The following is a 27,063-nucleotide window of genomic DNA, read 5'->3' as shown; positions in this document are numbered from 1 at the left end:
CAAATATGCACTTCTGATTTATGGAAAATTGACAATTCAATAAAACTCCAATAAAAATTTAGCAAAAAATTATCATATTTTTGATTGAAATCAAAAAAAAATTGGACAAATGGCAAATCAGCTTAAAATTAGCCTAATATTGTCTGATTTATAGCACTTTTATATCAAATTGCACTGGTCGAAATCAAAACTTTCAGTCATGTGATAAATTGGCAAAAGTTCGGAAGATTTTTGGTTCAATTTCAGAAGTTATTCAAATTTTGACATATATGATTTATGGTCGATTTATAAAAATTGGTAGAATATCGATAATGTAAATAATTGAATAAACGATTTTTCAAAATCAACTTATATAGCAAGCCGCAGCCACAGTAAATTTAATGGTTTATCAATTAGTTGATCTATTACCGAATTTAGACTTTATTTAAACTAAAGTTTTGAAACTTTATCTTTATCTAACCTCATTCCTAAACAAAACGGTTTTAAACGTTTTGGGATTTTTTTTTAGAAATAATGTTCCAATTTTTAACATTTTTATTTTTTACGAAACATTTTTTAACTTTTCATTTAATATTTTCAATCGGAACGTTAGTTAACGTTCTGATTTTATTAATTTTTTTTTTGCAAAACTATTACTTTAAAAAACATTTCTGCCATTTTTTTTTTATACTTTTATGTAGAAAATCGGCTCCTACTTGGATGCCGAACTCCAAAGGTAAGTTTCGAAGAATTTCTTCAAAACTTTATAAAAAAAACGTTTTCTAACGTAAAAAACGTTTTTTATATTATTGTAAGGAAATCGGTTCCGGCGTGAATACCGATGTTCCAGATAAGTTTCAAAAAAAAATTCAAAACTTTATAAAAAAAAACGTTTCACCATTTTTTTTTTATACTTTTATATAGGAAATCAGCTCCTACTTGGATACCGAATTCCAAAAGTACGTTTCAAAACATATGTTTCAAAACTTAAAAAACGTTTTTTAATATTAAAAACGTTTTTCTTTTTTTATTTTTGTATAGGAAATCAGCTCCAACGTGGACGCTGATATTCCAGATGAGTTTCGAAATATTTTCGAAACTTCTTTGAAAAAAACGTTTTTTAAAACGTTTTTTTTTAACATTATTGTAAAGTTTCGAAGTTTCGAAACTTTACGAAACTTAATAAAAAAATGTTTAAATTAACGTTTTTTTGTTATTTTTATTAATTTTTTTTGCAGGAAATCGGCTCCAAATTGGATACCGGAATCCCGCAAGTAAAGTTTCGAAGTTTCGAAACTTTACGAAATTTAATAAAAAAACGTTTAAATTAACGTTTTTTTATTAAATTTTATTATTTTTTTTGCAGGGAAATCAGCTCCAAATTGTACCGGAATCCCGCAGGTAAAGTTTCGATTTTCAAAACTTTTTGACGCAAATTAATAAAAAAACGTTTTTTTTATTATTTTTTATTATTTTTTTTTTGTAAGAAATTGGCTCTGATTTGGATACCAATCCACAGGTAAAGTTTCGAAGTTTCTTTTCGAAACTTAATGAAAAAACGTTTATTAACGTTTTTTTTATTTTTTGTAAGAAATCGGCTCCGAAGCTTGGATACCGAATTCCAGGTAAGTTTTGAAATAAAATTTTCAAAACTTTATTTAAAAAAACTGTTAACTTTTTTTCCTTTTTGTAGGGAAATCGGCAAAATCTCCTCGGTCAGGTTTCAGAAGGTAAAACTGAAAGATTTTATTAATTTATATAACGAACGTTACTAACATTCATTCTTATTTTTTGTAGGGCTGGAAAGCCGATAGACAAATTTCGGTCTTCCATTCCGAAGGTATGAACCTTCAAAATTTTTTATTTTATTTACTCTATTTTAACGAACGCTAACTAACGTTTGTTCTTAATTTTGTAGGTCCAGAACACCAAAGTGTGGGGCTTTGATTAGCAAAATCTTCGTATTTTTGAAACTTAATAAAAAATGTTAATTTTAACGTTTTTTATATTTTTTTATAGGAAATTGGCTCTGAAATCTGAATTGGCCAATTCTATAGGTAAAGTTTTAAAGTTCTTCTAACTTCGAAACTTTCATAAAAAACATTTAATTTTAACATTTTTTATATTTTTTATAGGAAATCGGCTCTGAATTGGCCAATTCTATAGGTAAAGTTTTAAAGTTCTTCTAACTTCGAAACTTTCATAAAAAACGTTTAATTTTAACATTTTTTATATTTTTTATAGGAAATCGGCTCTGAATTATACATGAAACCGAAATTGGTTAATTTTGACCTCCGAAATGGTCGAAATGGTCGAAATGATTTCGACTTGAGCCCCTCCAAAAGTCAAAATGGTCGAAATTACGTCATAGTCATATGATTTTATAGTAAACAATAATATTAAAATTCAAAGTTAACGATCTCCGCATCCAGTGATTCGATTTTTATGATCTTTATGCGGTTGGATTCAGCTCATCGAGAGGATTCCAATGATATGTATATCATATCTGTACCATCAATATTGACGGAGTTATTCACGTTTAAAATTTTATATTAAATTATAATTATAAAAATCACATGACTATGATGTAATTTCGACCATTTCGACTTTAATTTCGACTTTTGACCTTCAAAGTCGAAATATTTCTACTTTTGGGCTTTAATTTCAACTTCATATATACTCTGAATTGGCCAATTCTATAGGTAAAGTTTCAAAGTTCTTTGGAACTTTGAAACTTTTATAAAAAACGTTTATTTTTAATGTTTTTTATATTTTTTATAGGAAATCGGCTCTGAATTGGCCAATCCTATAGGTAAAGTTTCATATTTTCGAAACTTAATAAAAAAACGTGTATTTTAACTAAAGCTCCGAATGGTTCGGGCTAAACTGGGGAACCGATCCGAAACCGGCTCAAAATTCGGTTCGGTTCGGTTCAGGTATTAGAACCGAAAAACCGGCGGTTCGGTTCGGTTTAATCCGATTTTTTATAAAAATGCGAAAAATCGAATAGCCGGCCATCTAGTAATCATACAAAGTCGAGCCATATATCATTGGATTCGTCTCGACGAGACGCGTCGAATGGTGGTAAGATCAGGTCTCTAGCATCGATATATCACACGTTAACCCACGCTAAATGATTTATAAATAATTGGAATTAGCAAGCTATCTATCGGTGCTAGAGACATGATCTTAGCACCATTCGACGCGTCTCAGTGAGACAAATCCAATGAATATAAATTCGTTCGTGTACGACCACTGGATGGCGAATAATATCAAGTTTCGCATTTTTTAAAATTTTCGGCGTTAAAAATTAAAAATTCCGATACATGAATTTATTCGTCGTCCAATGGTCGTACAAATATGAAATAGGACTCATTGGATTCGTCTCAATGAGACGAGTCGAATGGTGGTAAGATCACGTCTCTAGCATCGATAGATAGCTTGCTAATGCCAATTTTTTATAAATCATTTAGCGTGAATTAACTTACGATCTATTGATGCTAGAGACATGAACTCACCACCATTCGACTCGTCTCATTGAGACGAATCCAATGAGTCCTATTTCATATTTGTACGACCATTGGGCGACGAATAAATTCATGTATCGGAATTTTTAATTTTTAACGCTCGAAAATTTTAAAAAAATGCGAAACTTGATATTATTCGCCATCCAGTGGTCGTACACGAACGAATTTATATTCATTGGATTCGTCTCACTGAGACGCGTCGAATGGTGCTAAGATCATGTCTATAGCACTGATAGATAGCTTGCTAATTCCAATTATTTATAAATCATTTAGCGTGGGTTAACGTGTGATCTATCGATGCTAGAGACCTGATCTTACCACCATTCGACGCGTCTCGTCGAGACGAATCCAATGATATATGGCTCGAATTTATACGATCACTAGATGGCCGGCTATTCGATTTTTCGCATTTTTATGAAAATCGGATTAAACTGAACCGAACCGCCGGTTTTTCGGTTCGGTTCTTACGGATTTCGGCTCTAATCCGAACCGTCTATAATCCGGACCAAACTGACCCGTTCGGAGCTTTAATTTTAACGTTTTTTAATTTGTTATTATTTTTTTTTTTGCAGGAAAATCGGCTCCAATTTGGATACCGGAATCCCGCAGGTTAAGTTTCGATTTTCAAAACTTTTTGACGAAACTTAATAAAAAATGTTTAATTTAACATTTTTTTTTATTATATTTTATTAGGGAAATCGGCTCAGATTTGTCATCCTACAGGTAATGTTTTGATTTTCAAAACTTGAAACTTGAAAAAAAACGTTAACGTTTTTTCTTTTTTTTTTGTAGGAAAATCGTTTCCAATTTGTAGAAATGAATGGGAATTAAGGAATTTAACGTATACCGGATTTGTTAGAAAGTTGGGATGATTTTTGGTGAAATTGTTTTATATGTATATGTAATATTTACTGTAATTTGTGATACAATTCAGAATAAATTTTACTATAATTCAGAATAAATTTTACTACAAATCAGAATAAATTTTTACTACAAATCAGAATAAATTTTACTACAAATCAGAATAAATTTACTACAATTCAGAATAAATTTACTACAAATCAGAATAAATTTTACTATAATTCGGAATAAATTTTTATTGCAATTCAGAATAAATTTTACTACAATTCGGAATAAATTCTACTATAATTTGGAATAAATTTTATGACAATTCGGAATAAATATTACTGCAATTCAGAAAATTTTGCCACAAATTTACCATAATTCAGAATAAATTCGGTAAATTTATGAATATATTTTTTTAAACAATTCGGATTAAAAATACTAAGCAATTCAGATACAATTTGGATATTCTGATCGGCATCAATCGGCCTGCCAATCAGAACTTTTCCAAAATTAATAAATCGGCCATCTTTATCACCAAATTCAGCCTAAAATCGGACATCTGATTTCTAGCCGATTTGGACTATTTCGACTAGTAACCACAAATCTACATATAGTCACCAAGGCGCTGCACTATCCCGTCATTCTCAAGCCTTCTTAGGAATGATCTAATTTCTGCTAATAATGTTAGTTTGCCAGATTCACTACCATCCAACCCTTTTTTCATATTCTTTAAAGTTGAAAATATGTGTTTCTTTCCAATAGGATTGCTCATCTTAATCTTATTATCTGTAGTATTTGTTACAACCTTTGTGCCGCTGTTTCGATTCTGTTTTTGATTTTGGCCACTTCTTAGTGATTGATTACAACCTTTAGATAGTTGAAGCGAGAAATACCTAGTCCAAACACCTTTATATTCTTGCAAATTCAACTTGGTATTCATGATTTTATCCAAATCAGCCCAATTTTCATAATACGTGATAAGCTTGCAGGTACGTTTCTCTTGAACCACCTTAAAAGCTTTGCATCCCAAATGGAATATAGGTGATTGAGAAGGATCCAATGAATAAAGCATCAAAGTGGTGACAGTTCCAGGTAAATCTTTCACCACAGCCTGAAATCGTTCTCTTTCCTTTCTTTGTTGAAGATTTCAGTTAGCAGGATACCATCGGACAAGAAGTCCTTCTAAAGGAGCGGTCCAGACTTCTTGATTTTATAGACTTATAGTCCACTCATTGAAGTCGATAAAGACAGTGATCGTTAAATATTTCTTCTGACGTTTAGTCTCGAAAGCAATCATGTGATCCCATTTCTCAAGATGCTGGAGAAGTTCAAGTTGAGGGGATATTATATAAAGTAATTTTCTGAACATTGTCCTTAAGTACTGGATCATATCCAGTTATTACTGATTGTATTTCTTTTGGAGGAGCGTGTTGTTGTTTATTCTTAGCTAGTTGAGTCTTGCTATTGGACGCTGAATGCTTGGTCATGTTAACTTTTTGCCTATTACCAGGTGGAGTCAGAAAGGTATCACAGTTACTGCTTGTATCTAGGTTCCTGGAGGCCATTTCTGCAAATGTAACAGTATGTCCTTTTCCTTTTGGGATATAGGGAGTGGCTTTGGCGTTCAGTTTTGTGGAACTCTGTTTAGACTTTAGAGTTCTTTATTGAAGATTCTGCAATCACATTCTCTGATTGGTGTTCATTATTTTGATTGTCACAGTCTACATCCATTAATTGATGTTTGACATTATCAAAAATTTCTGTTTCCATCGGCTGTACTTCTGTTGATACTATATATGAAGTCAAAATTAAAGCCCAAAAGTATAAATATTTTGACTTGGAAAGGTCAAAAGTCGAAATTAAAGTCGAAATGGTCAAAATTACATCCTAGTTATATGATTTTTATAATTATAATTTAATATAAAATTCTAAATGTGAATAACTCCGCCAATATTGGTGCTACAGATATAAAATACATATCATTGGAATCCTCTCGATGAGCTGAATCCAACCGCATAAAGATCATAAAAATCGAATCACTGGATGCGGAGTTCGTTAACTTTGAATTTTAAAATTATTGTTTACTATAAAAATTATAAGACTATTTAATACCAAATTTTAAACGTGAATAACTCCGTCAATCTTAATGCTACAAATATGAAATATATATCATTGGAATCCTCTCGATGAGCTGAATCCAACCGCGTAAAGATCATAAAAATCGAATCACTGGATGCGGAGTTCGTTAACTTTGAATTTTAAAATTATTGTTTACTATAAAAATTATAAGACTATTTAATACCAAATTTTAAACGTGAATAACTCCGTCAATCTTAATGCTACAAATATGAAATACATATCATTGGAATCCTCTCGATGAGCTGAATCCAACCGCGTAAAGATCATAAAAATCGAATCACTGGATGCGGAGTTCGTTAACTTTGAATTTTAAAATTATTGTTTACTATAAAAATTATAAGACTATTTAATACCAAATTTTAAACGTGAATAACTCCGTCAATATTGATGCTACAAATATGAAATACATATCATTGGAATCCTCTCGATGAGCTGAATCCAACCGTGTAAAGATCATAAAAATCGAATCACTGGATGCGGAGTTCGTTAACTTTGAATTTTAATATTATTGTTTACTATAAAATCATATGACTATGACGTAATTTCGACCATTTTGATTTTTGGAGGGGTTCAAGTCGAAATCATTTTGACCATTTCAACCATTTCGGAGGTCAAAATTAACCAATTTCGGTTTCATGTATAGTTGATACTGGCGTATCATTGGCTAATTCTGTTGACTCAAACTGCACTACTTGTTCTTGAATTGTTTTCTCAATGTAATTCTTCAAAGAGACTTCATACTCGTTAGCAACAGCGGCGAGAATAAACAACAAGTAGGTGAGTTGAACTTCATTCTTAACACCAAGTTCCTTAAGTACGGATCTATAGTCTTTAACAAAGTTTTCAGTATTGTTGTATTCTTTAGTTGGTAAAATACGCTCTACATATCCTTGAATAGCGGTTGGTTTGGTAAGTTCTACTTTCTGAAGGGCAATACATAGGATGTCAAAAAAATTCTTTTTATTAATATTACGTTTGGTAACCTGTTCAAGGTCAATAATATTAGTGTATTTGGCCAGGTGTGCCATATTTTAGGCTATAAAATGAAAAAAAACAAAATTATTTTTCTGCTAAAAAATGGACATGTGGATCATTGGAAAGAGTTCTTTGATGTATTATTTATTATAATATAATAAACATTATATTTTTTATTTTTATTTTTTTTATATTTATATTACAATTAAATTTTTTTTTTATAATAATAATTTTTATATAATACTTATTTTATTTTTTTCAAAAATTTGAAAAAATTTTCAATTCTAAACTTTATAATGATAAATTTTTTTTTCTTGAAGTAAATTAGTTTTTATTTTATTTCTTCTAAAAATTCTATCATAATATATTTTATTATTATTATTACTATTGATTATTAATTTCTTCTTTTTTTTCATATAATTTTTCTATAATTATAATCATATTATCAATATTTTAGTCTATTAATTTTATTGTAAACACTTTTTAAATTTTTTTTTTTTTTTTTTAATATACTTTTACTATAATTTTTAAAAAATATACATTATCACTATAAATAATTTGTTATATATTTTCTTTTTTTATAATATTATATTTTTTTTATTGCTATTTCTATTATACATAATGTATTTTTTTCTTCAAATATATAATATACTGTTTTTTAAATAATCTTCTTTTTTATATATATTATATTTTTCTGATTTTTTTTCCTATAAATTACAAATAGTTTTTTATTTTTTATTTCAAAAAAATTTTTATATAAAAATTTTTATCCTACTTTTAATGGTCTTTTATATTTTCTACAAATCCATTTACAAATCACTTTTTCTTTTTATTAATACTTGTTAAAATAAACCAATTATTATTATTTTTTTTTTATGATTAGCTAATTAAATGAATATACTAAATAAAAATTAATAAAGGAATTAATTAATAATAATAGTAAAAAAATTAATAAAAGTAACTGAAATACTATAATTAATAATTTAAGAAATATCAAAGAATTAATAATAGATATTGGAAATTTGGAGTAAAAAAACAAATAGATTTTTTGAATAATAATTTATATTATGTATATATTAAATAATAGTATAGGAAATATTATAATAGTATATTAAAAGAGAATAATAAAAGATAGTAATTTCTGAATTGAATATACATAAGTAATACTGTAAATATAATGAAGTTAGGAAAAGAAATAGACAAAATTAATTATACAATTAAATTAAATATTTAATAAAAATGGAAATAATAAATGAATTATTAATATAATTTTAATAGAATATATTTTGATAAAAGGAATTAAAAGGATAGGAATAATTTAGATATTAAAACAAGTGATTTACAGATTTAGTAATAGATATTAGAATAAGAAAAAATACAATAATAAAGTTATATATAAGTATTAAAACTTTAAGTGTTAATATATATTTAAAAAGAATATTACAAAAAAAAATTGAAGCTATATTAAGAAATAAATACATTAAATTATAATAGCTGGATATAATATAATAAAAGAAGAAAAAAAAGAAAAAAAGAAGTAGGATTAAGAATTAAGAAATAAAGAAACTAATAAAATAACTAATAAATAAGAAGAAAAAATGAAGAAAAAAAGTAAAAAAATAATAAGAAATTTAAAGATAATAAGATAATAAGAGAATACAAAAATATTAAAAGAACAGGTATAAAAAAAAGAGAAAAAGAAGAATAATAAGAAAAAGAAATAAAAAAGCTGAAAAGATTTAAAGAAAAGGAGCTAAAAAAATCTAAACAAGAAAAACTAGTTAGAAATGCTAAAACTGTACAATCTAGTAATTTAAAAAATTACCATTTAATACATTGATTTTTCATTTGATTTGAATAAATTTTAATCCATTTTAATTTTCTCTTTACTTTTATTCTTGAAGACAAATTTTTTTATTATATTATATATTGATAGATATTTCAAAAAAAAAAAAATTCTTTTTATTGACTTAATATTTATAAAATGGCTGAAATACATTTATTTATGGATTGATGGATTGCAACTCTAGCTGAAAGAAATGCTTTAGAAAATATTAGAAGACAGTAATGGAGTACCAGTGGTAATATTTGGAAATCAAGAAATTTAGAGAAATACTGTATGTAATAAATGTAATAGAAATTTTAAAAATTGTTTAAATAAAAGAAAGGAAAAAGAAGTAGAAAATGAAGAGGTTAAAAAAGAGGGTGAAAAAATTATTTGTAAAGGATGTGGAGGAGAAGAAAGAGAATATTATATTAATTGTTATTATAAAACTTGGGGGAGTTTATACAATGGGAAGTAAGAAAGAATTATGTTAAGGTAGAATTATATAAAAATGAAAATTTGAAAAATTGATAGGGAAATTTTAAAGATTAAAGAATTAATTGGAATAAAAGATAAAGAAACAAAGTTGTTTATTAAAACAAAAGAAATGGATGAGAATCTGTGAAAAATGTTTATTTATGAGAAAAAAAGAGTTTAGAATGTTTAGAATGTAAAATTGAAATAAAAATTGAAGAAATCAATGGAGAAAAAAATAATAATGGAAAAAAGAAGAATGATAATGAAGACATATTACAACAATGTAGATGTGAAATAAGCCCAGGAAGAAAAGAAGTCATTTGCTTTAAACACCAACATAACATTGTTAAAGAAAATGGGCATGTGAACGAGAAATTTAAAATGATCAATATTATCAAGAAAATGTTAAAATATTTGAAGAACGAAAAAAGGTAGATAATATTAATAATTTTCCAAGAATCGAAAAACAATACGAAGATGAATCAAAAGATGAAATTGATGAATATGTTAGAAAATCACATTTAGAATTAAAATATAAGAATTGGAGAAAAGAACTTTATCCGACAGTAGAAGAATTCAAAAAAGGATTTGTTTATAATTTTTCAAAAAAATAAGGAAAATAAAAATTTGTTTACAGTAATTACGGGAAAATTTATTGTAATGAAGTTTGTGAATATAATAATTATAGTAATTGTGCAAAAAATAAAAGATATTTTGTTTAAAAGAAAAAGAAGAGCAGAATGGATATAGTAGTGATGGAGGGTATTTAACTCGAGAAAATAATGAAGGAAATAACGGGTGGTAAAATGGTTATTATATAGTTCAGTAGAAAATTTTAGGTGGAAAATTTAAAGAATTATTTAGTTTAGAAAAATATAAATAGGATAGGTTTTGGTTTGTTGAGGGAGTTAGCTAAATATTTTTAATTTAGTTAATGAACAATATTTTGAATTTTGATATTTTGGATATTTTTTTTTAGGATTAAAAAAATATTTTAGATTTTTAATGCCTAAAAGGTTTAGTACGAAATCGATATTATAATCCCGACATTTCATAAGTCCGACACTTCATAAGCTCGAAATTCAAAATACCGAAATGAAAAATCTTAAAAGAAATCAGTATTATGGGATGTTGGGATTATGACATTTTGGGGTCAGGATTTTGAGTGGACGGATACATCATATATGGTGTTGTAAAATCCTATTGTTACACGATTTACACAATAAGTTTCTTAATGCCGGCCAAGTACAGTATTTAATGCGCCCCTTTCGTACTTAAAATAATTAAGTTTGTTTTATTACTAATTTTTTAATATTATTAATTAATTTGCTATACAAATTAATTTGATTCATTCATTCTTAAATAATTATTTATAATACTATTTTCTAACAAAATGTTAAATAATTACACAAATTTGTGTGCTATATTAAATTGTCATTTCTGCATTAATGTTATTAGATTACCATAAAAATCATTAATTCATTCGTTCAGCTTCTGCATAAACCGAATTAGTTCTTCAGGTGAATTCACATGCCATCCGGCCATCGTCTTCTTATTAGATGCACCGATTGTTGTACAGAAATAGGTATCACTTGATAACTCTGATCTTCTCAATGCTCTAAACATATCTTCATCGGTTCGATCATCTCCAGCACAGAATACAAAATCTGCATCCGGATGAGATATCAATAACCGTTTTACTATCTCTCCCTAGTCGGATAAAAATTTATTAAACTTTCCTATGTTTTACTTGATGAAAAAATATAACAAATAAAATACTAAACCAACCTTATTAAATGATGTTGGTCTGACCTCCAAGTTTTTCTTTCCTAATAAGACTTCTACTGGTAATTTTGGAAGAATTGCACTTTGCAAATGGTTTTGACATTCTTTAGCTTGAAATGCACTAATTGCGAAAAGAATTTAAAAGTAAGCAGCCAGTATTGCGAAATTTAATTAAGTTATAAATTATGATGATACTTTACCCATACTCAGGATCTGCCTGCCGGTAATGCCATGTAATAGAGGACCGTTTGTGTTCAATGAAAGACCCTTGTGTTCTTTCAGTGTAATATGTAAAAATCTCCGTTACATCATTCTTCCAGCTCATATCAACATCTTCTGTAAGATTAATCCATTTATCAGAGTCTGGATTCTTAAGGAAACTTCCATGTTCTGCGCTATAGATCAAACATGATTAATTTAGTATTCATTATTTTAAAATATTATTAGTCCTTATATTTACCTGAAACCAAGTCCCTTAACAGAACCAAGCCAAGTTTCTAATGCAGTTAGATCACGCCCAGAAACGATCCAAACTGAATTATTAGGATCACTAGTAAGTGCTCCTAATGCCTCAAGCAAGTTAGATGGAGGAACCGCTGCACTTGGAATTTTTACAATCGGTGTTAATGTACCCTAAATAATTAATTAATTGTTTAAAAAAAAAAAAATTCAAAAAAAGTGAATATATTGAGAAATTACTTTAAAGGCTTACATCGTAATCGAATAATAATAATCGCTTTTTAGCAGCCTTGTATTTCTTTTGTAAGTATTTGAAATCGAGATATGGAGTGACATTCGACTGATCTTTGTTGTTTAAACTTACAATTAGCTCTTTGACAAAAGAATCTGCCCAAGATTGAGCTGTGTGATTAGTAACTTGTTTATATAATTGCTATAAAATGTAATAAATATTAATTATTTTTAATGAAATACTTATATATAATAGTGTAATAAATAATATCAAAATAATTATTTACCATATGCTTAAATTTTTTTTCTTCTGCAGGCAAATTCAGGGCATCATTGATGGCTTTTGCTACTCCACTGTAATCCCAAGGGTTTACCATTATAGCAGCACCTAAAGATCCTGCCATTCCTGTGAACTCACTCAATATAAGTGGGCCATGATTTTCCTGCTGGCACATAATATATTCAAGGGATGTTGTATTCATCCCATCACGTATAGAAGTAATAAGACCAATATCTGCAACACTTAAAAGTGCGAAATATTCATCTTGATCTATATGATTATGATAATGGTGGACGGGTGTAAACTCGAGAGAACCATACGTGCCATTTATATGAGAAATAAGTTCTGACAATTTTTTCTCTAATTTTTGTGATTCAATTTGAGCTGGTGAAGTAACTTGTATTAAAACAACCTTTTTTTTGAAAAAAAAATCAAATAAATAAATACTTTATAATAATTTTATTTTGCTATTATAAAAAGTTTTAGCATATTTACATTTCCCCGCCATTCAGGATATTCTTCTAAAAACTTTTCGAAAGAATGTAGCTTTTGAATAACGCCTTTAACCGAATCTAATTTGTCTCTGCCAACAATAATCTTTTTATCTGCATACATTTCTCTGATCGTTGCCATTTTTGGTGCAACATCAGAATGTTTCCTAAAGAATAGTTAATTAAATAATTATAATTCCATAATAACTAATCATTATAATCATTAAGTTTTATTATATACCTTTGGGCTTCAACTCTTTCAACATCAATCCCAATAGGGAAAGTACCGATAGATACGAGTGAACCCTCAAAATCAACTCCATTTGGTGTTGTTTCATAGCCCAAAATACGTGTGCAGTTGCTGATAAAGTGCCTCGAGTATGAATATGTCTAATATAAATAAATAAGCTCGTAAATTTTTTATAATCTTAAATAATAAATGTACCATTTTTACAATACCTGGAATCCGATTTGATTTGCACCCAGCATTCCATTTAAAATTTCCTTTCTCTCTATATCATAGATCAATTATTGATTACGATTAGATCAACTCAGCAGTTTAAATAAAAAATATGAAAATCAATCAACTCACTCGGTAGACACCTAAAAATTTCCGAGCTAGGAAATGGTGCATGAATGAACAAACCAATCGCAGCATCGGGGAGTCTTTCTCGTAACATTTGAGGTACAAGCAAAAGGTGATAGTCATGGATCCATACTATAATTTAAATAACTTAATTACTATAAATGTTTATGCAAATAAATAAATGTTGATCGACTTTTCAAAATCTACAACTTGCTGCGATAATAATAAAAGAATTCAACCTACCTAAATCTCCCGGCTTGTAGATATTAACAATTGTGTCAGTAAATATTTGATTTACTTTAACATATTGTTCCCAATACGTTTTTTCCTTGCGACCATCAGTAACAGTATCCCATAGTATATAGTGGAACAATGGCCATAGTACTATGTCGCGAAAAAAATACGCGAATTATATATAAATAAAGGGTACAAACTTTTCATGCATATTAATTCTTTATTTTAAACCCTACCATGTTTGCAGTATCCATCATAATGACCATGATGTTCTGTATCTTCAAGAAACAGTGGAGAAATACTTTCTTTCAATAAATGCTCTTTTAAAGATTGTTTAAGCTCTTCTGAAATACTGCTGTACTCAACCGGTTTTTCTTCCTTATCAAGTATTGTTCCTACGTAACCTACATAGTGATTTTCCCATTTAGAATTTAAAGACTTTAGACCAGAATAAAGAGTAGAGTGACCCCTTCTTTGCTTCAAGCTCCAATTATATGAAATGGAAGGCTTTTCTTCAACGGATTCAAGTACTGGTGTATAAGGGATCATATGGGTAACGTTGATTATGCGAGTATGCTTAGTAGTTCCATTGGAGACATTATTCGTAATATGCGAAGTAACTGCCGAAGAAACCATTGTAGCGAAATATGAAAAAATGAAAAATATCGAATGGGGCGAAATGTTCGTGTGTATTTATATAAATATAAAATTCGCGGGTAACTGTATCTTTTAAATCAGGCAGAAAAAAAAATTGCATCATTTAAGATAAAAGCGGTTAATCAATCAGTTCAGATAGGTGAGATAAAGAAATAATAAAACAAAGGATAAACATCATCGAAGATAGTGTTGATTAGATTTTAGAGATAAGTAAATCATTTAATCATTCATCGCTGATGTAATGATGACATTCCCCTCCAATTTTATTTTAATAAGCGGAAAAAATATACATATTTAAATGTAAAAATTAATTTAATGAATTTAATGCTTATCCTTTTCTTTTTTCTTTTTTTTTTTTTGACAGAAATTTAACTGGGTCTGCTGGGGGGGAATTCTAATTCTGGTAATAAGGCTACAGTATATCGCATTGCATTATCTTCTTTTAATATGATTCGGTTGGTTATTATATAATTACATTTTTGATAAATCATTTGTGAATTACTAAATTAGAGTTAAATTAAAATAATTTTTTTCTTTAAATGAAGACAAAAAAATTTCATGTAACAGTACTAGTACAAAATTGTATGCTTAAATTTTTCTTATTCTTTTTAGGTATCTTAAAGAACAACAAAATTACTTATCTATATTATATCATATTTTGATCGATACTAATTTAATCAATATTCCAAATAAAGTACTTGCAATTAAAAATTGTGGTATTGAAGGTGATGATTGCTTTGAATTGACGTTGAACAAATGAAAATTTTTAGAATTAGATTTCTCGGATTCACGCGGAGATTCGTTTGATTGATATTCAGTAATCTGAATATATTATAATAATAATCAGCGCATTTGAAAGTCTAAAAAAAGTATGCAAAATCATAATTTACCTTAAAATTTGATTCGTCAGAGATAATGGTCTCATTAACAATGTCCGAATTTGATATGTTGTATTGTTGTCCCGTGAGTTCTATATTTTGAACACTTCCAAAAAAATCAGTCACGAGGACCTTATCTAATGGCCTAGAAAACAGATCGCTCCGAACACCGGGAGTTGAATGTATAAAGTTCGGGTTATATGAATTAAATAAATCTTTCAAAGTTGCCTTGCTTTGCATATCTACTTTCTCCAAAAATTCCAAATTATAATAAGTAAAACGGTCAATAACCGCAACACCAATGTCAGTGTCCATGTGATGCTAATAATAGTAGAACAATAAGTAAACCTGTGTGCTTAAAAAAAAAACAAAAAATATTTTCTGAGTGTTGAAAGATAACATACTGAATAAGAATTCTCTCCAAGTTCACTACTTCCAGTAGCCAATATATTGGGTGAATATATTTGACTATACATTGTATTCGCTTGACATGTATCAATCATGAATAAAACTTCATGATACCTGAATTATAAAAATACAATTTATTTTTTTCTTTTTTTTTAAAAAAAAAAGACGCATAAAAATATACATATTTTCTAACCTTCTCTTTTCCCACATTTGCTCAAACGCATCTGCCAAATCAAAACTACTAATCTCTTCGGCATCTTGAAATTTCAAGAATTCATTACCACCATGACCAGTCATGTACACTAAAATGTTTGACCGATCATCAGACAGTAAACGCTTAGATCGAGGTGTATCCGGAGCAACACGGCCTATAACATTCAGAGATTAGTGTAAAATTATCTTGCGTATTAATATATTAAACAATATCTCACCTGTTAAGACTCGAATAAAATTCTCCACTGTTACCTCATAACCCCTATAATCTACTTCTACATTATCTCCATACAGGTCCAAATATCTTCCAGCATTGTTAAACACTGTAGCAGGAAATGCATTACGTGGATTACAGGCTACGTCGTCGGCAAGCATTAAGATGATATTCGAATCCGGAATACCTAAACGCTTTACTGTACGATATATTGATAATGTATTCGCAATATGACGGTAATTAAACCAAAATCTCGAAGTGCATACCTGTTGAAAAAAAATTATTAGCTATATCTTTTAAACAACAAAATAGATCTTAATTAGCGTATGTTGATACTCTACCAAAACTGCCCAATTGTTAGTATGACCTCCTCGACTAAAGAAGCCGTCTACGATAGCTTCAGTATCCTGGGCTAAAGAAATTTGAGAAATAATAGTATATAATATTATCAAAATTGTAAGAAATCGTATAATATTAAAAGTCATCGTAGAAATATGAAATTTGAGTTTTAATTTTTGCGCACTATATATATATTTTAAATTAGTAACGAATGCTGTACAACGTGACGTACATAATATTACAAGCCCACATAATAAAATAAACAAAAAAAAACTATATATAAATTTAATTTCTACAAATTTTGGTTTTTAAACCATAATTTCACTCATGAACAGCCTATTAGGTCTTAACTATTATGACGACGAAGACGACGAACAACAACAAAAAACTGAAAAGGACGGTAATACAGCCAAACCAATTAAAGCTATCTCAGGTAAAAGTCTTTTACAAACAAGAGCTCGCAAAGACATTAACGGTTTCAAAAAGTTATATTGATTTTATTTTCGAAACAGCTCCGGGGCTATCCAGTCTGGTTAGCTATAAAGACGATGATCAGGAAGGCGACGAAGAAGAGGAAGGAAACGAAGCTAGTAATGGGCTTAAAAACGTAGTATGGTTTCTTTAAAGAGCATGTTTTTTATATAAAATTGTTGAGCAGAGTTTGTTAGTTGACAAAAGACTACAATTTGGTTCCTAACAGAGTGCGTATAATTCTCAAGCTATAGTACATAATGATACAGGTAATTGAAAGGACATACCGTTTAGGTATTTAATTGTGATGTCATTGGGTGTGTTTTTGTTTTATTGGAATACTTGTATATTCAACCATAATAAAGTTTAACCGAATTTTGCCAAATTTGAATTTTAGGCGGTAAACAATCAAAGGAAGAATCAATCAAACCACCACCTCCAACAATACTGCTTCCTAAAAAAGCACTGGCGCAATCTCCAGATTTTTCCAATTTAGTCCGTCGAAAAGACAATAATCCAACTCCACATAAACGTGATGGCTTATCCGCATCACCGAAGCAGGTTGTTTCATCCCCAGTTATAAATATATTATCACCACACCAAAAAGCTGCGGAGCCTGTAGAACAGCAAAAAAGTGATACTGGAGATAATATATCTACAACTCCAATGGAGACGGATACACAATTCGATGAATCAGATTATGCCAATAGACAAGTTCTTATGCGTCAATTATTAACACCCAAACCAATTGAAGGCAAAGATAATTGGGGTATTCCACCTGAACCTGAAAAAGAGTGTGATCAAGATCTTCAGGTATTATAATTGAAAAATTTTTTGCATTTAAAATAATATATTTGAATTTACTTTTAACATGTTCTAAATTTAAAGGCAAAGATCGTACATTTTTACCAATTAAAAGAAAGAGGCGTTCATTTTAATAAAAATCTTTTGAAAAATAAGGCTTTTCGTAATCCTCACATATATAATAAGTTAGTAGAATTCGTGGAGTTAGATGAAATTGGGTCAAATTTTGATCGAGAAGTTTACGATCCTTATGGATTTCCACCAGAGGCCTTTGCGGACCAACTCGGTAAATTCATGCACATTTATACTGCTCGTTATTTTAATTTTTAATATAGATCAGAATATGATATTATTTATTTTTATTTCAAAGCGGAAGTCCAAAAGAGAATCGCGGAGGAACGTACATTAGCACAGCAACAACAACAGCGGAGTCAAATACAATTTGTTGGTTCTTCAAATACACAAAATATATCAAAAGCCCGTCATGTTATGCAAAGTTTGGCTGCTAGAGCTGAAAGAGGTTCAAGTGGTAATAGTGTTACTGCAAAATCCACATCCATTACATCTGCTACATCCGCTATAAACACCACATCATCATCCATAAGAACATCGATTTCCAGGACATCGACTAGCACATCAGGTAATGTACATATGAATATGCTTTGTTAATTTATTGTGTTTTTTAATTAATTTCTTAATTAATAGGTCGAAAGCGTGCTAGTAAATGGGACGTGCCCGCTCCAGAAGCAATAGCATCATCCTCTAAAACAAACCATTCATCTTCATCATCATCAACAAGTTCTAGGCACACTAGAAGAAATAGTCGAGATCGAGATCGAGATCGTGAACGAGAACGAGAACGCGATCGAGATCGTGACAGAGATCGTGACAGAGATCGTGACAGAGATCGCAACAGAGATCGTGATAGAGATCGTGAACGTGATAGAGATCGTGCTCGTGATCGTGATCGTGATCGTGATTCGAAAAGATCAAAAGTTTAAGTTTTAATAATATATTAGGCATTATGTTTTTTGCAAAAATAATTATTTAGAAACTATTATAATCTAAAAAAAAACACTAAGATAATTCACAAAAAAAAAATTTCTTTTTTGTTATCTTGGTACGGCATTTTTTTTTTGTGAATTTTCTATTTATATCAATTTATTTATTTTTTTTATTTATTTTTTTTTTTAAAAAAAAAAAATCTAAAAATATACAAATAAAAAATTTTTTTGACTGTCGATCAAAAATTACGGATTAAAATAAATTCGAACAATCTGTCACGTAAATCACGTGTCGCTTTTGAGTATTCTGGGACAATTTTTCGAGATTTATTGTGCGTTTTCTCAAGGAGTATGAGTGTATGCACACAGTATATTTGGGAATAAAGTTTAATTCTATTTATTACCGTATAGTAATCCGCTATTTCTAATTTAAAGGTTACTATAAAGAGTTTTTGTTCTAATTGATTTATTGAACTAAGTCAAAGAGTTAAAATAGATTATGGAATAGATTGCTAAATAGTAATAAAGATAACAATATTCTTTATTATTTTAATTAAATAATTAAATATGAGCGGTTACATTATACGGGCTTAAAAATCTTAATTGTGATAGACATTAGGCTAGGTTTGGGCAAGCGTTGCGGGTCCGAAGCAAGCCTAAAATTTGCGATTTTATTGGCTCAATATCACGTGAATGAACAGAAGAGTTCTCATAGTACGTATAAATATATTGTCCTTCGCTTTTCTTCGAACAATCAGGTACTTTGTATCATACTCGGGAAAAATTTTTTTTATGTTCTTATTTTTAATATAATTTCAAATTACAGTATTTTTTGATTATAATAAATATAATAAAATATATTTAGGCATAGACAGTTTTAAGTATAACCAACTGTTTCACCAAATAAATCTTTAAGCACATCACCAATAGCGTCGACATGATTAGCAATACCTCCCATAATCGAAGAAACAGCATAAAATCTAATATACTCAGGATCTTTTAAAATAAAAGTATTATTATCTTCCCTATTTTTGTTTCTATTTCTTTGTTCATTGATTGTTAATTCTTTGACCAACCTATATGCTTCATTAAATAAATTATTTCTCATTTCTGTAGATTTAGGTAAAATATGAGGTAAAGGACGTTTACTAATTAAAGCATTAGCAAATAAATACATTAATACAACTACAACACTTTGTAATTGAGTTCTAGCCTTATGAAGTGGAATAACCAAATTGTGAACGAAATTATCTGAAAAATCCTTCCTACTCATTGTAACTAATCTAGCCCAAGAAAGTCTGTCTAATATATGTCGTAAATGAACTAAAACAATATCATATTTTAGAATAGGAAATGGAGCAATTAATCTTGGTTCAGCAGATGAGAAAGCAAATAATGGTTGTATTTTAATTATAGATCTTTGTATTTTAAGTTCTACATGTCTTAAATCGTCGTCAATTTTTTGTAATTCATCTTCGCGTTGCTTTTTTGTCAACGAAGTATTTGAAAGCAACTTATTAAAGATTGTACAAAATTCCTCAAAATAAAGTATCAAATTAACACTTATGTTAGATAAGCTTCTTCGAAGTTCGTGCCTTGCCAAATTAGGATAAATGACTATTTGTAATATGAATGCTAATATAATTGCAATGGCTGTAATAGCCAAATTTTTGTATGTTGCTACTATCGGACTATTAGCATTTGGTATTTTATTCTTCATTATTACAAATTGTGGTATCAATACGGTTGCGTAGGATAATCTTGAAAGTAAACTCACAAGAGCCAAGCGAGGTATACTTGCTATATAGTACATTAATATTGCATATAATATTATGAAAAATGATAATCCATATCTAAATTAAAAGAGAGAAATTGTTTAATTAAATAATATAAAAGGGAAAATTAATATAAAATAATACTTACGGATTTGTTTCCCATACTATTAAAGAGACGTAAGCCCAAATTGATCCAAATATTGTTCCAGCAATTAAAATCTATAAAGACAGAAGGGTTAAAAGTGATATTAATAATAAAAAATTGATAATTAAAATTAAACAAAACTTACGGATAAGTTTACATAAGTTTGGCCAATAACGGGAGTCATTAAAACAAGCACCTAAATTTATAAATTTTTAAAAATTAATAAAACTCAAATTTATTATAAATTAAACTTTTCTTTATTATAATTACCGAAACAACACCGGTGTTTATATTCCATCTTACGAAGAAATCTTTTGCACTTCCACCAATTAATAACGGTAATATATAAATAATTAAAGCAACGCCCGTTTTAATCGCAGATATACTAATATTACTTTTAAATGCATACAAAAACTTTGCTAATTTAACTCTAATCGTAACAATGGGGTTAGAATATTTGTCGTAACTTGTACCATCATCGCTTTTAATTTTCTTTTTGAATAAATCAGGTATCATCCATTTATAATTGATTCTCAATTTTTTCTCTCCTTTTATATTAACAATCTTTCCAAGTCTTAATAATTCTTCAACATATTCTCTAAAACCAAACGTAAAAAAATAGCTGAAAAATATATCTTCCCATGTCGATTCTTTCAAAATAATGTTATCGTCAAGTTCTACTTTATTCTCACTTTCAATTGTAATAATAGATTCGTCATCTTTTGTAGATGTGATATTTTCAGTATAAACATCATCTAAGGTAATATTTTCTAGGTGAAGTAATTCTATCATAATATTACTTTGTTTTTCTTCATATTCTTTTAAACTACTTCGTAGATTATCTTGCCAAATTTTTCCATCTAGTTCTTCTACTTCATCATTTTTAATTTCACCCTTTTCTAATTCATTCTCTCTAACAATTTCAGCAATCTTTTTATTTTTATGATATTGAGGGTCTATAGTTTGTTGAAATGAAATGATAGATTTTCTACATACTTCATTTAATGCCATGGAATTTTCTTTAAGTAAATGTAATGAATCTTTATCAAATCTTTCCTTACATCTTTTTGACATACTATTATATAAACCAAGTAAATGTAGTTGCATTAAATTTATACAACGTACTTGGTCTTTATACTCTTTTATTGAAAATTTTGAATACGTTAATTCTGCTTCTAATGCATCTATTATGCGAACCAGAGAAAACGCATCGGATCGAATTTGTGTGGAAAAAGATTTAAGTCGAGATATTTCATCCTCATTTAGAGAAAGTAAATAATCTTTTAATAATAATGTGTGAAACGAACTTAAGTTTGTAAGCGAAATACAGATTTGTGAGATTAAATTACGTTCAGCTGTTGTTGGCCATATGATTACATTAACTACCTACAGTATAATATAATAAAAAAGAAAAATATTATTAAAAATAAGATTGTTAAAAAAAATCACAATTATTACTTCGTAATATTATATCATATATATATACTTTACCCATGCGATGGTTATTCCTATAAAATACGTAACTGTAGCATCACTTAAAAAACTTTCTCTGAATGTCCCAAATATAATCCTAGTAAAAATTCCTTGAAATGCTCCAACACAAATTATTAGACCAAATCCAAAATATTTCATATTAATAGCTCTTATGATTGATGTTAAATATGTGGTCACAAATAATAAAATTATCATTGCTACTTCACTATTTCCTAATGCTCCCGCTTCTAATATGAATAACGAATGACCTATCAATATACCAAATATTAAAAAAGCTACCGTTTGCACAAATTCTCCTAATGTTGCTGCGCTAATAAATAAAAAAAAATGAAAAATTTTTAAGAATATAAAAAAAAATGTACAGAAAATTCAAAGGTATTACGGAAATTTACTTACGGATTTAGGATTATTGTAGGAAGTACAATATTAAAAAGCGTTTGTGGATTCTTAAAATGATTTCGAAATACATCGATAAATATAATTAAAAATGCTAACCAATAAGCTAATGTTCCTATAAAAAATATATTTTAGTCAATCACAGGCTCATGTCAAATAAATATATGAATTTATTATTATATTCACCCTTAATAACCTTTTTGAAGTTTGATGTTAGGAATATAGTGATATTTTTACGAATTACTGAAATTTTATTTTGAGTCGGTTTATTTGATTCTGGAGGAATTCCGGAAGAATTATTTTGCGGTGGACTCTCGGTTATCGGAATTGCCATTTTTAAATTTAACAAACTTTTAATTAGATTTACATATGATCAGGAATTAAATTGCTATAAATATGAGCTTCGAGCAATTTGCTTGTTAATTTTTTTTTTTTCGAAAGAAAAATTATGTATTCACATTTATATGTAATCATTAAAACCTAATTAATAATATTAAGTCTCAAATCGAGTGCCTCTAAAAAGCGCCAATAAATTTATAGCAATGATCGGCTTTATACACAATTATTCGGAATTTTTAATTATTTAAGCGAGTTTAGTAAGCAATTAACTTAATTTCAAAAAAATGAAATTTAATCCACATAGTGTGATAAATGAGGTAAAAGATAACTAATAAAATAAACTAGTACGACATCAATCCTTATTAATTCAAGCTGACTGATTAGTAAGTAACACGTAAATTCTATGATTATCTGATAAAAATTGATATTCATTAGTAATTATTTGAGTCGCTAATGTTTAATAGAATCAACTGTGCATTAAAGTGATAGTATTGATTCGAAATATTCAGTCAATGGACCAGATGAGATGGCGTCATTGAGAAAAATTAACTTACAAAGATGTATTTGACGAATAATATTTCTATCACAGTTACACCAAAGCGTAAAATTCTTTTTAGTTATCCATAAGATAGCCTTAAAAAATCACTTATTTGACAGTTAAAGGCATCCCTTGTTCCAGTGTAACCTTGTGGCAGTGATGTGCATTGGAAGCGTCCAATAACTTTTTATTGGAATTGGAAGGCTTGAAATTTGAAGAATTGGAAGATTCCCATATTCCAATAATTTTCAACACATATTAGTTTTTATATATACGTATATATATTTCTATGTGCACTGGAAGCTTCCAATAAAAATTTGTTGGCATTGGAAGGCTTGGAATTGGAAGAATTTTCCAATGGCTTCCAATCTTCCAATGCACATCACTTCCTTGTGGCGTTTAATAAATGCGGCACGATTGGTGGCAATATATTTTTACATAAATTGTTAAGGGAATTGGATTATTAAAATAAAGTTTGAATTAATGAGATTAAAACTGTGTAGTTCATGACGAATGTTATGTAAAACCGAAGTTAATAACTTACAAAATAGATTTTTATTCGTCACATGGTTAATTCTTAATGCCGGACGAGCACCTATAATGCAGGCCAAGTCAAACCAACTTTTTTTTTAATTTTACATATTATAATTTATATAATAAAAATTAGTTTTTCTTCAATAATAAATACGGTAGAGTTTGGAAAAGTCCAGGTCTTGGACACTTAATTTGGACGGTCACAATTTTGGTCTTTAATATACAATATAAATTAGAGGCAGATCTTTCACAAGAAATCCCTATAAAAAAAGTAAATACGTTTTTTATAATGAAAGATACGTTTTTTATAATGAAAGATACGTTTTGTATACTGAGAGATACGTCTAGATACGTCTAGATACGTCTAGATACGTCTAAATACGTTTTGAGATACGGAAAAATGCACAATTCCGTATCTTGCAAGACACGTTTTGTATACGGAGACACTGAAAAAACGTATCATGTGAGATGCGGAATTGTGCATTTTTCCGTATCTCAAAACGTATCTAGACGTATACAAAACGTATCTTTCAGTATAAAAACGTATCTACTTTTTTTATAGGGAATAGATTGCATCCAGATATGTCTTGTGCTTTATTGTGTTCAAAAGTTAGTTTGAAAAAGGAGTAGGAAAGAAAGATGACAAGTTTTTGGGTAATAATAAATTTATGTTTATCGCGTGGCTTAATAATAATTAACGTTCTTTATTTAATATACCGGAACCTTGATATATCGGAACATAAGTCTTGATATATCGGAATTAGGGTCTGGAACGGATTATCATAATCTATAATTAATTTACCCTCGATATAACGGATTTCTCGATATAACGGATTTTTGACAAATTTTACTAATGGAACGGATGGTTCCATCATATCGAATTTCACTGTGTATTCAATCAATTCAAGTCCTAGTTTTGGTCCCTAAACTGAGTCCAGTCCATCCATATGCAAGGACCTATAAGTCTTGGGACTTTAACCGGACTGTAACGGACTTTCCATTCCTTATAATTATGCCATATTATGATCTTTAAACAATTGAAAGAGCAAATACTTTAGTATTGTTACCTCCTTTACCAAATCTTTCATAACCACTATCAGCATAAACGATACCATTTAACAATACAACTTGGTATGCAAGCAAATAAATGACCATTATCATCTTGACTAAACAACTCCATTTGAATAGGACACTGGATCCCATCCACCAGCTTGTGTTGGATTTGCTGTTTGCCATAATATTTCTAATATATCAATTGCTACTATTGCATCTCCAAATGTTGCTGGTTTGCTGGTTGACTTTTAGGAGATGGCTTTGCAATACATACGCTTTTCTTCCACGATATAAAATATCGTTTTCCTTCTCTGAAAAATATTATCATTAAAAAAAGGCAAAAAAAAATACTTACGTAGCACAACCGAACATTACCTCCTAAAATTAAAAAAAAGTTTTCCATGAGTGATTGAGCTTTAATAAATAAAGTACAGGGTAATATCGAAATTTTATTACCGTCAATACTTCCAGGCCCAGATGTAACGAACCAAATTATTTCTACTGTGGCAACATTCAATGCCCATGTAATTCCAGATTTTGCATTTGCTATCGCAAGTAAAATACCAATCATTTGATTTAAAACATGCATTAACAAGTAAAGGAGCTTGAACGAAATCTATTAATAAACCATAAACCTATAACCATGTAAAATTATATCAATATGATCTGATATTATAATTTTACCATAATCTGGTCCGGCAGGATACTTTTCCAGAAATACAAGCTACAGTTCAACTATCAAAACTAGATAATCTTGTTACCCATTTTACATCTCCTTTTTCAATGTCTAATGTAAGAATCAAGTCAAGGAAATTACTTGGATCATGACATGCTGATTTCTTTTCAGGTGTTGTTGCATTCGTAATACAATTTGTACCATTTTCTGGAATCTGTTAGAGTAAATATGAATTAAATTTATGAGGTTAATAAAATTTAAGTATTATAATAATTGAAATGCCTATTAATAAAATATAAAAGTTTACCTCATAATTGTTACCAGTAGCGATGTTAACTTTTTAATAGGATCAATCGCAGGCGCAGATCCCCATACTGCATTTCCAGACAGACTACCATAAAAGTTCTCCATATAATGTACAACAAACATAATCAGGTATATTAGCCACAGCTCCTTCTTCGTTTGAAGAAACTCCAATATATGCGGCATTATCAAATATTGTGGGAGATTGCGTTATAATAGCATATGGATGTTCAAACTAATTTGCTATAAAAATCTATTACAATAACAAAACCGCTAGATTTTGAGTACCGAATACTTTTAAGTTTTCTTTTGGATCAATCGCAAGTGTAGTAGTACGGCTTAACGTTCTTGGACCTGATGGTTGTGGAAGATATGTTTTTGTTATATTAACTTTTCGATTGCAGAATATAAAATCCTGCCCAATCGGAAATTTTTGAAAAGTCACTGGAGTAAACTTTCAACTAGTGTTTCAACCCGCCGATAATCCGTTATCCGTCAATCCGATCCGTTTAATATCCGTCACCCGTCAATCCGATCCGTCTAATAAATACAATCCGGATATCCGTAGTGATGGATTGAAGATTATCCGGATATCCTAACGGATCCATCCGGATACCTTTAATAATCTAAATATATGGAGATTTAAAAAAGTAACGAAAAAAAGAAATAAAAAAAGTTAACCTACCTATTGTCTCTGAAGCCAGGTCTAAGGATCTAACGAAATTAGAAAAGTTCGTATGATAACATCCGGATAATCCGATAATTCGGATGATCCGTTACGGATATCCCTCATCCGTATCCGTTTAAAAAATCCTATCCGGGTAACCGTAAATGGCGGATATCTGTCCACGGATACGGATTGCGGATAAACGGGTTGAAACACTACTTTCAACTGGAAAAAATATTTATTACCTTTGAAGAACCAACATTTTGAGAGAAATAGCATCGGAATTACGTTATTATTGATATTATTTTCACCAGTGTCACC

At 29.0% G+C, this 27,063-nt stretch overlaps 9 protein-coding genes across 9 annotated transcripts; 2 read left to right on the top strand and 7 right to left on the bottom strand.

Moving 5' to 3' along the window:
- Positions 1–513: 513 nt before the first annotated feature.
- Positions 514–2,237, top strand: OCT59_018331 (uncharacterized protein; the record flags this gene model as incomplete). Its single annotated transcript, XM_066148713.1, has 13 exons — positions 514–587; positions 681–715; positions 904–938; positions 1,021–1,094; positions 1,218–1,253; positions 1,346–1,380; positions 1,467–1,498; positions 1,571–1,604; positions 1,673–1,709; positions 1,777–1,819; positions 1,898–1,912; positions 2,115–2,145; positions 2,224–2,237. 13 exons carry the CDS (start codon positions 514–516, stop codon positions 2,235–2,237), a joined length of 495 nt encoding a protein of 164 aa, XP_066004614.1.
- A 2,719-nt stretch (positions 2,238–4,956) lies between these two features.
- Positions 4,957–5,917, bottom strand: OCT59_018330 (uncharacterized protein; the record flags this gene model as incomplete). Its single annotated transcript, XM_066148712.1, has 2 exons — positions 4,957–5,481; positions 5,756–5,917. 2 exons carry the CDS (start codon positions 5,915–5,917, stop codon positions 4,957–4,959), a joined length of 687 nt encoding a protein of 228 aa, XP_066004613.1.
- Positions 5,918–7,108: 1,191 nt separating this feature from the next.
- Positions 7,109–7,519, bottom strand: OCT59_018329 (uncharacterized protein; the record flags this gene model as incomplete). The annotated part of the gene is made up of 1 exon (XM_066148711.1): positions 7,109–7,519. The coding sequence occupies one exon, from the start codon at positions 7,517–7,519 to the stop codon at positions 7,109–7,111; it is 411 nt and encodes a 136-aa protein (XP_066004612.1).
- Positions 7,520–11,040: 3,521 nt separating this feature from the next.
- Positions 11,041–14,100, bottom strand: OCT59_018328 (uncharacterized protein; the record flags this gene model as incomplete). The annotated part of the gene is made up of 13 exons (XM_066148710.1): positions 11,041–11,478; positions 11,557–11,674; positions 11,754–11,948; positions 12,014–12,186; positions 12,266–12,310; positions 12,377–12,445; positions 12,531–12,935; positions 13,019–13,181; positions 13,256–13,404; positions 13,474–13,526; positions 13,607–13,617; positions 13,899–13,984; positions 14,071–14,100. The coding sequence occupies 13 exons, from the start codon at positions 14,098–14,100 to the stop codon at positions 11,248–11,250; spliced, it is 1,728 nt and encodes a 575-aa protein (XP_066004611.1). The 3' UTR covers positions 11,041–11,247.
- A 999-nt stretch (positions 14,101–15,099) lies between these two features.
- Positions 15,100–16,689, bottom strand: OCT59_018327 (glycosylphosphatidylinositol anchor biosynthesis; the record flags this gene model as incomplete). Its single annotated transcript, XM_025309291.2, has 7 exons — positions 15,100–15,107; positions 15,190–15,313; positions 15,382–15,690; positions 15,774–15,891; positions 15,971–16,145; positions 16,209–16,470; positions 16,546–16,689. The coding sequence occupies 7 exons, from the start codon at positions 16,687–16,689 to the stop codon at positions 15,100–15,102; spliced, it is 1,140 nt and encodes a 379-aa protein (XP_025178427.2).
- A 181-nt stretch (positions 16,690–16,870) lies between these two features.
- On the top strand, positions 16,871–18,819 carry OCT59_018326 (uncharacterized protein; the record flags this gene model as incomplete). The annotated part of the gene is made up of 7 exons (XM_025309293.2): positions 16,871–16,976; positions 17,056–17,150; positions 17,244–17,283; positions 17,412–17,827; positions 17,903–18,104; positions 18,189–18,458; positions 18,524–18,819. The coding sequence occupies 7 exons, from the start codon at positions 16,871–16,873 to the stop codon at positions 18,817–18,819; spliced, it is 1,425 nt and encodes a 474-aa protein (XP_025178426.2).
- Positions 18,820–19,333: 514 nt separating this feature from the next.
- Positions 19,334–22,966, bottom strand: OCT59_018325 (uncharacterized protein; the record flags this gene model as incomplete). Its single annotated transcript, XM_025317327.2, has 7 exons — positions 19,334–20,675; positions 20,746–20,816; positions 20,888–20,938; positions 21,013–22,128; positions 22,234–22,546; positions 22,633–22,747; positions 22,819–22,966. 7 exons carry the CDS (start codon positions 22,964–22,966, stop codon positions 19,700–19,702), a joined length of 2,790 nt encoding a protein of 929 aa, XP_025178425.1. The 3' UTR covers positions 19,334–19,699.
- A 2,243-nt stretch (positions 22,967–25,209) lies between these two features.
- Positions 25,210–25,685, bottom strand: OCT59_018324 (uncharacterized protein; the record flags this gene model as incomplete). Its single annotated transcript, XM_025325993.2, has 3 exons — positions 25,210–25,341; positions 25,452–25,474; positions 25,553–25,685. 3 exons carry the CDS (start codon positions 25,683–25,685, stop codon positions 25,210–25,212), a joined length of 288 nt encoding a protein of 95 aa, XP_025178424.2.
- A 142-nt stretch (positions 25,686–25,827) lies between these two features.
- Positions 25,828–26,261, bottom strand: OCT59_018323 (uncharacterized protein; the record flags this gene model as incomplete). Its single annotated transcript, XM_066148708.1, has 2 exons — positions 25,828–25,986; positions 26,094–26,261. 2 exons carry the CDS (start codon positions 26,259–26,261, stop codon positions 25,828–25,830), a joined length of 327 nt encoding a protein of 108 aa, XP_066004610.1.
- Between the last annotated feature and the right edge of the window lie 802 nt (positions 26,262–27,063).

This window comes from Rhizophagus irregularis, chromosome 27 (assembly GCF_026210795.1).
Source record: "Rhizophagus irregularis chromosome 27, complete sequence".
Lineage (NCBI taxonomy): Eukaryota > Fungi > Glomeromycota > Glomeromycetes > Glomerales > Glomeraceae > Rhizophagus > Rhizophagus irregularis.
The sequence above is the reverse complement of the archived record's forward strand: the minus strand, read 5'-3'. Positions and strand labels throughout refer to the sequence as shown.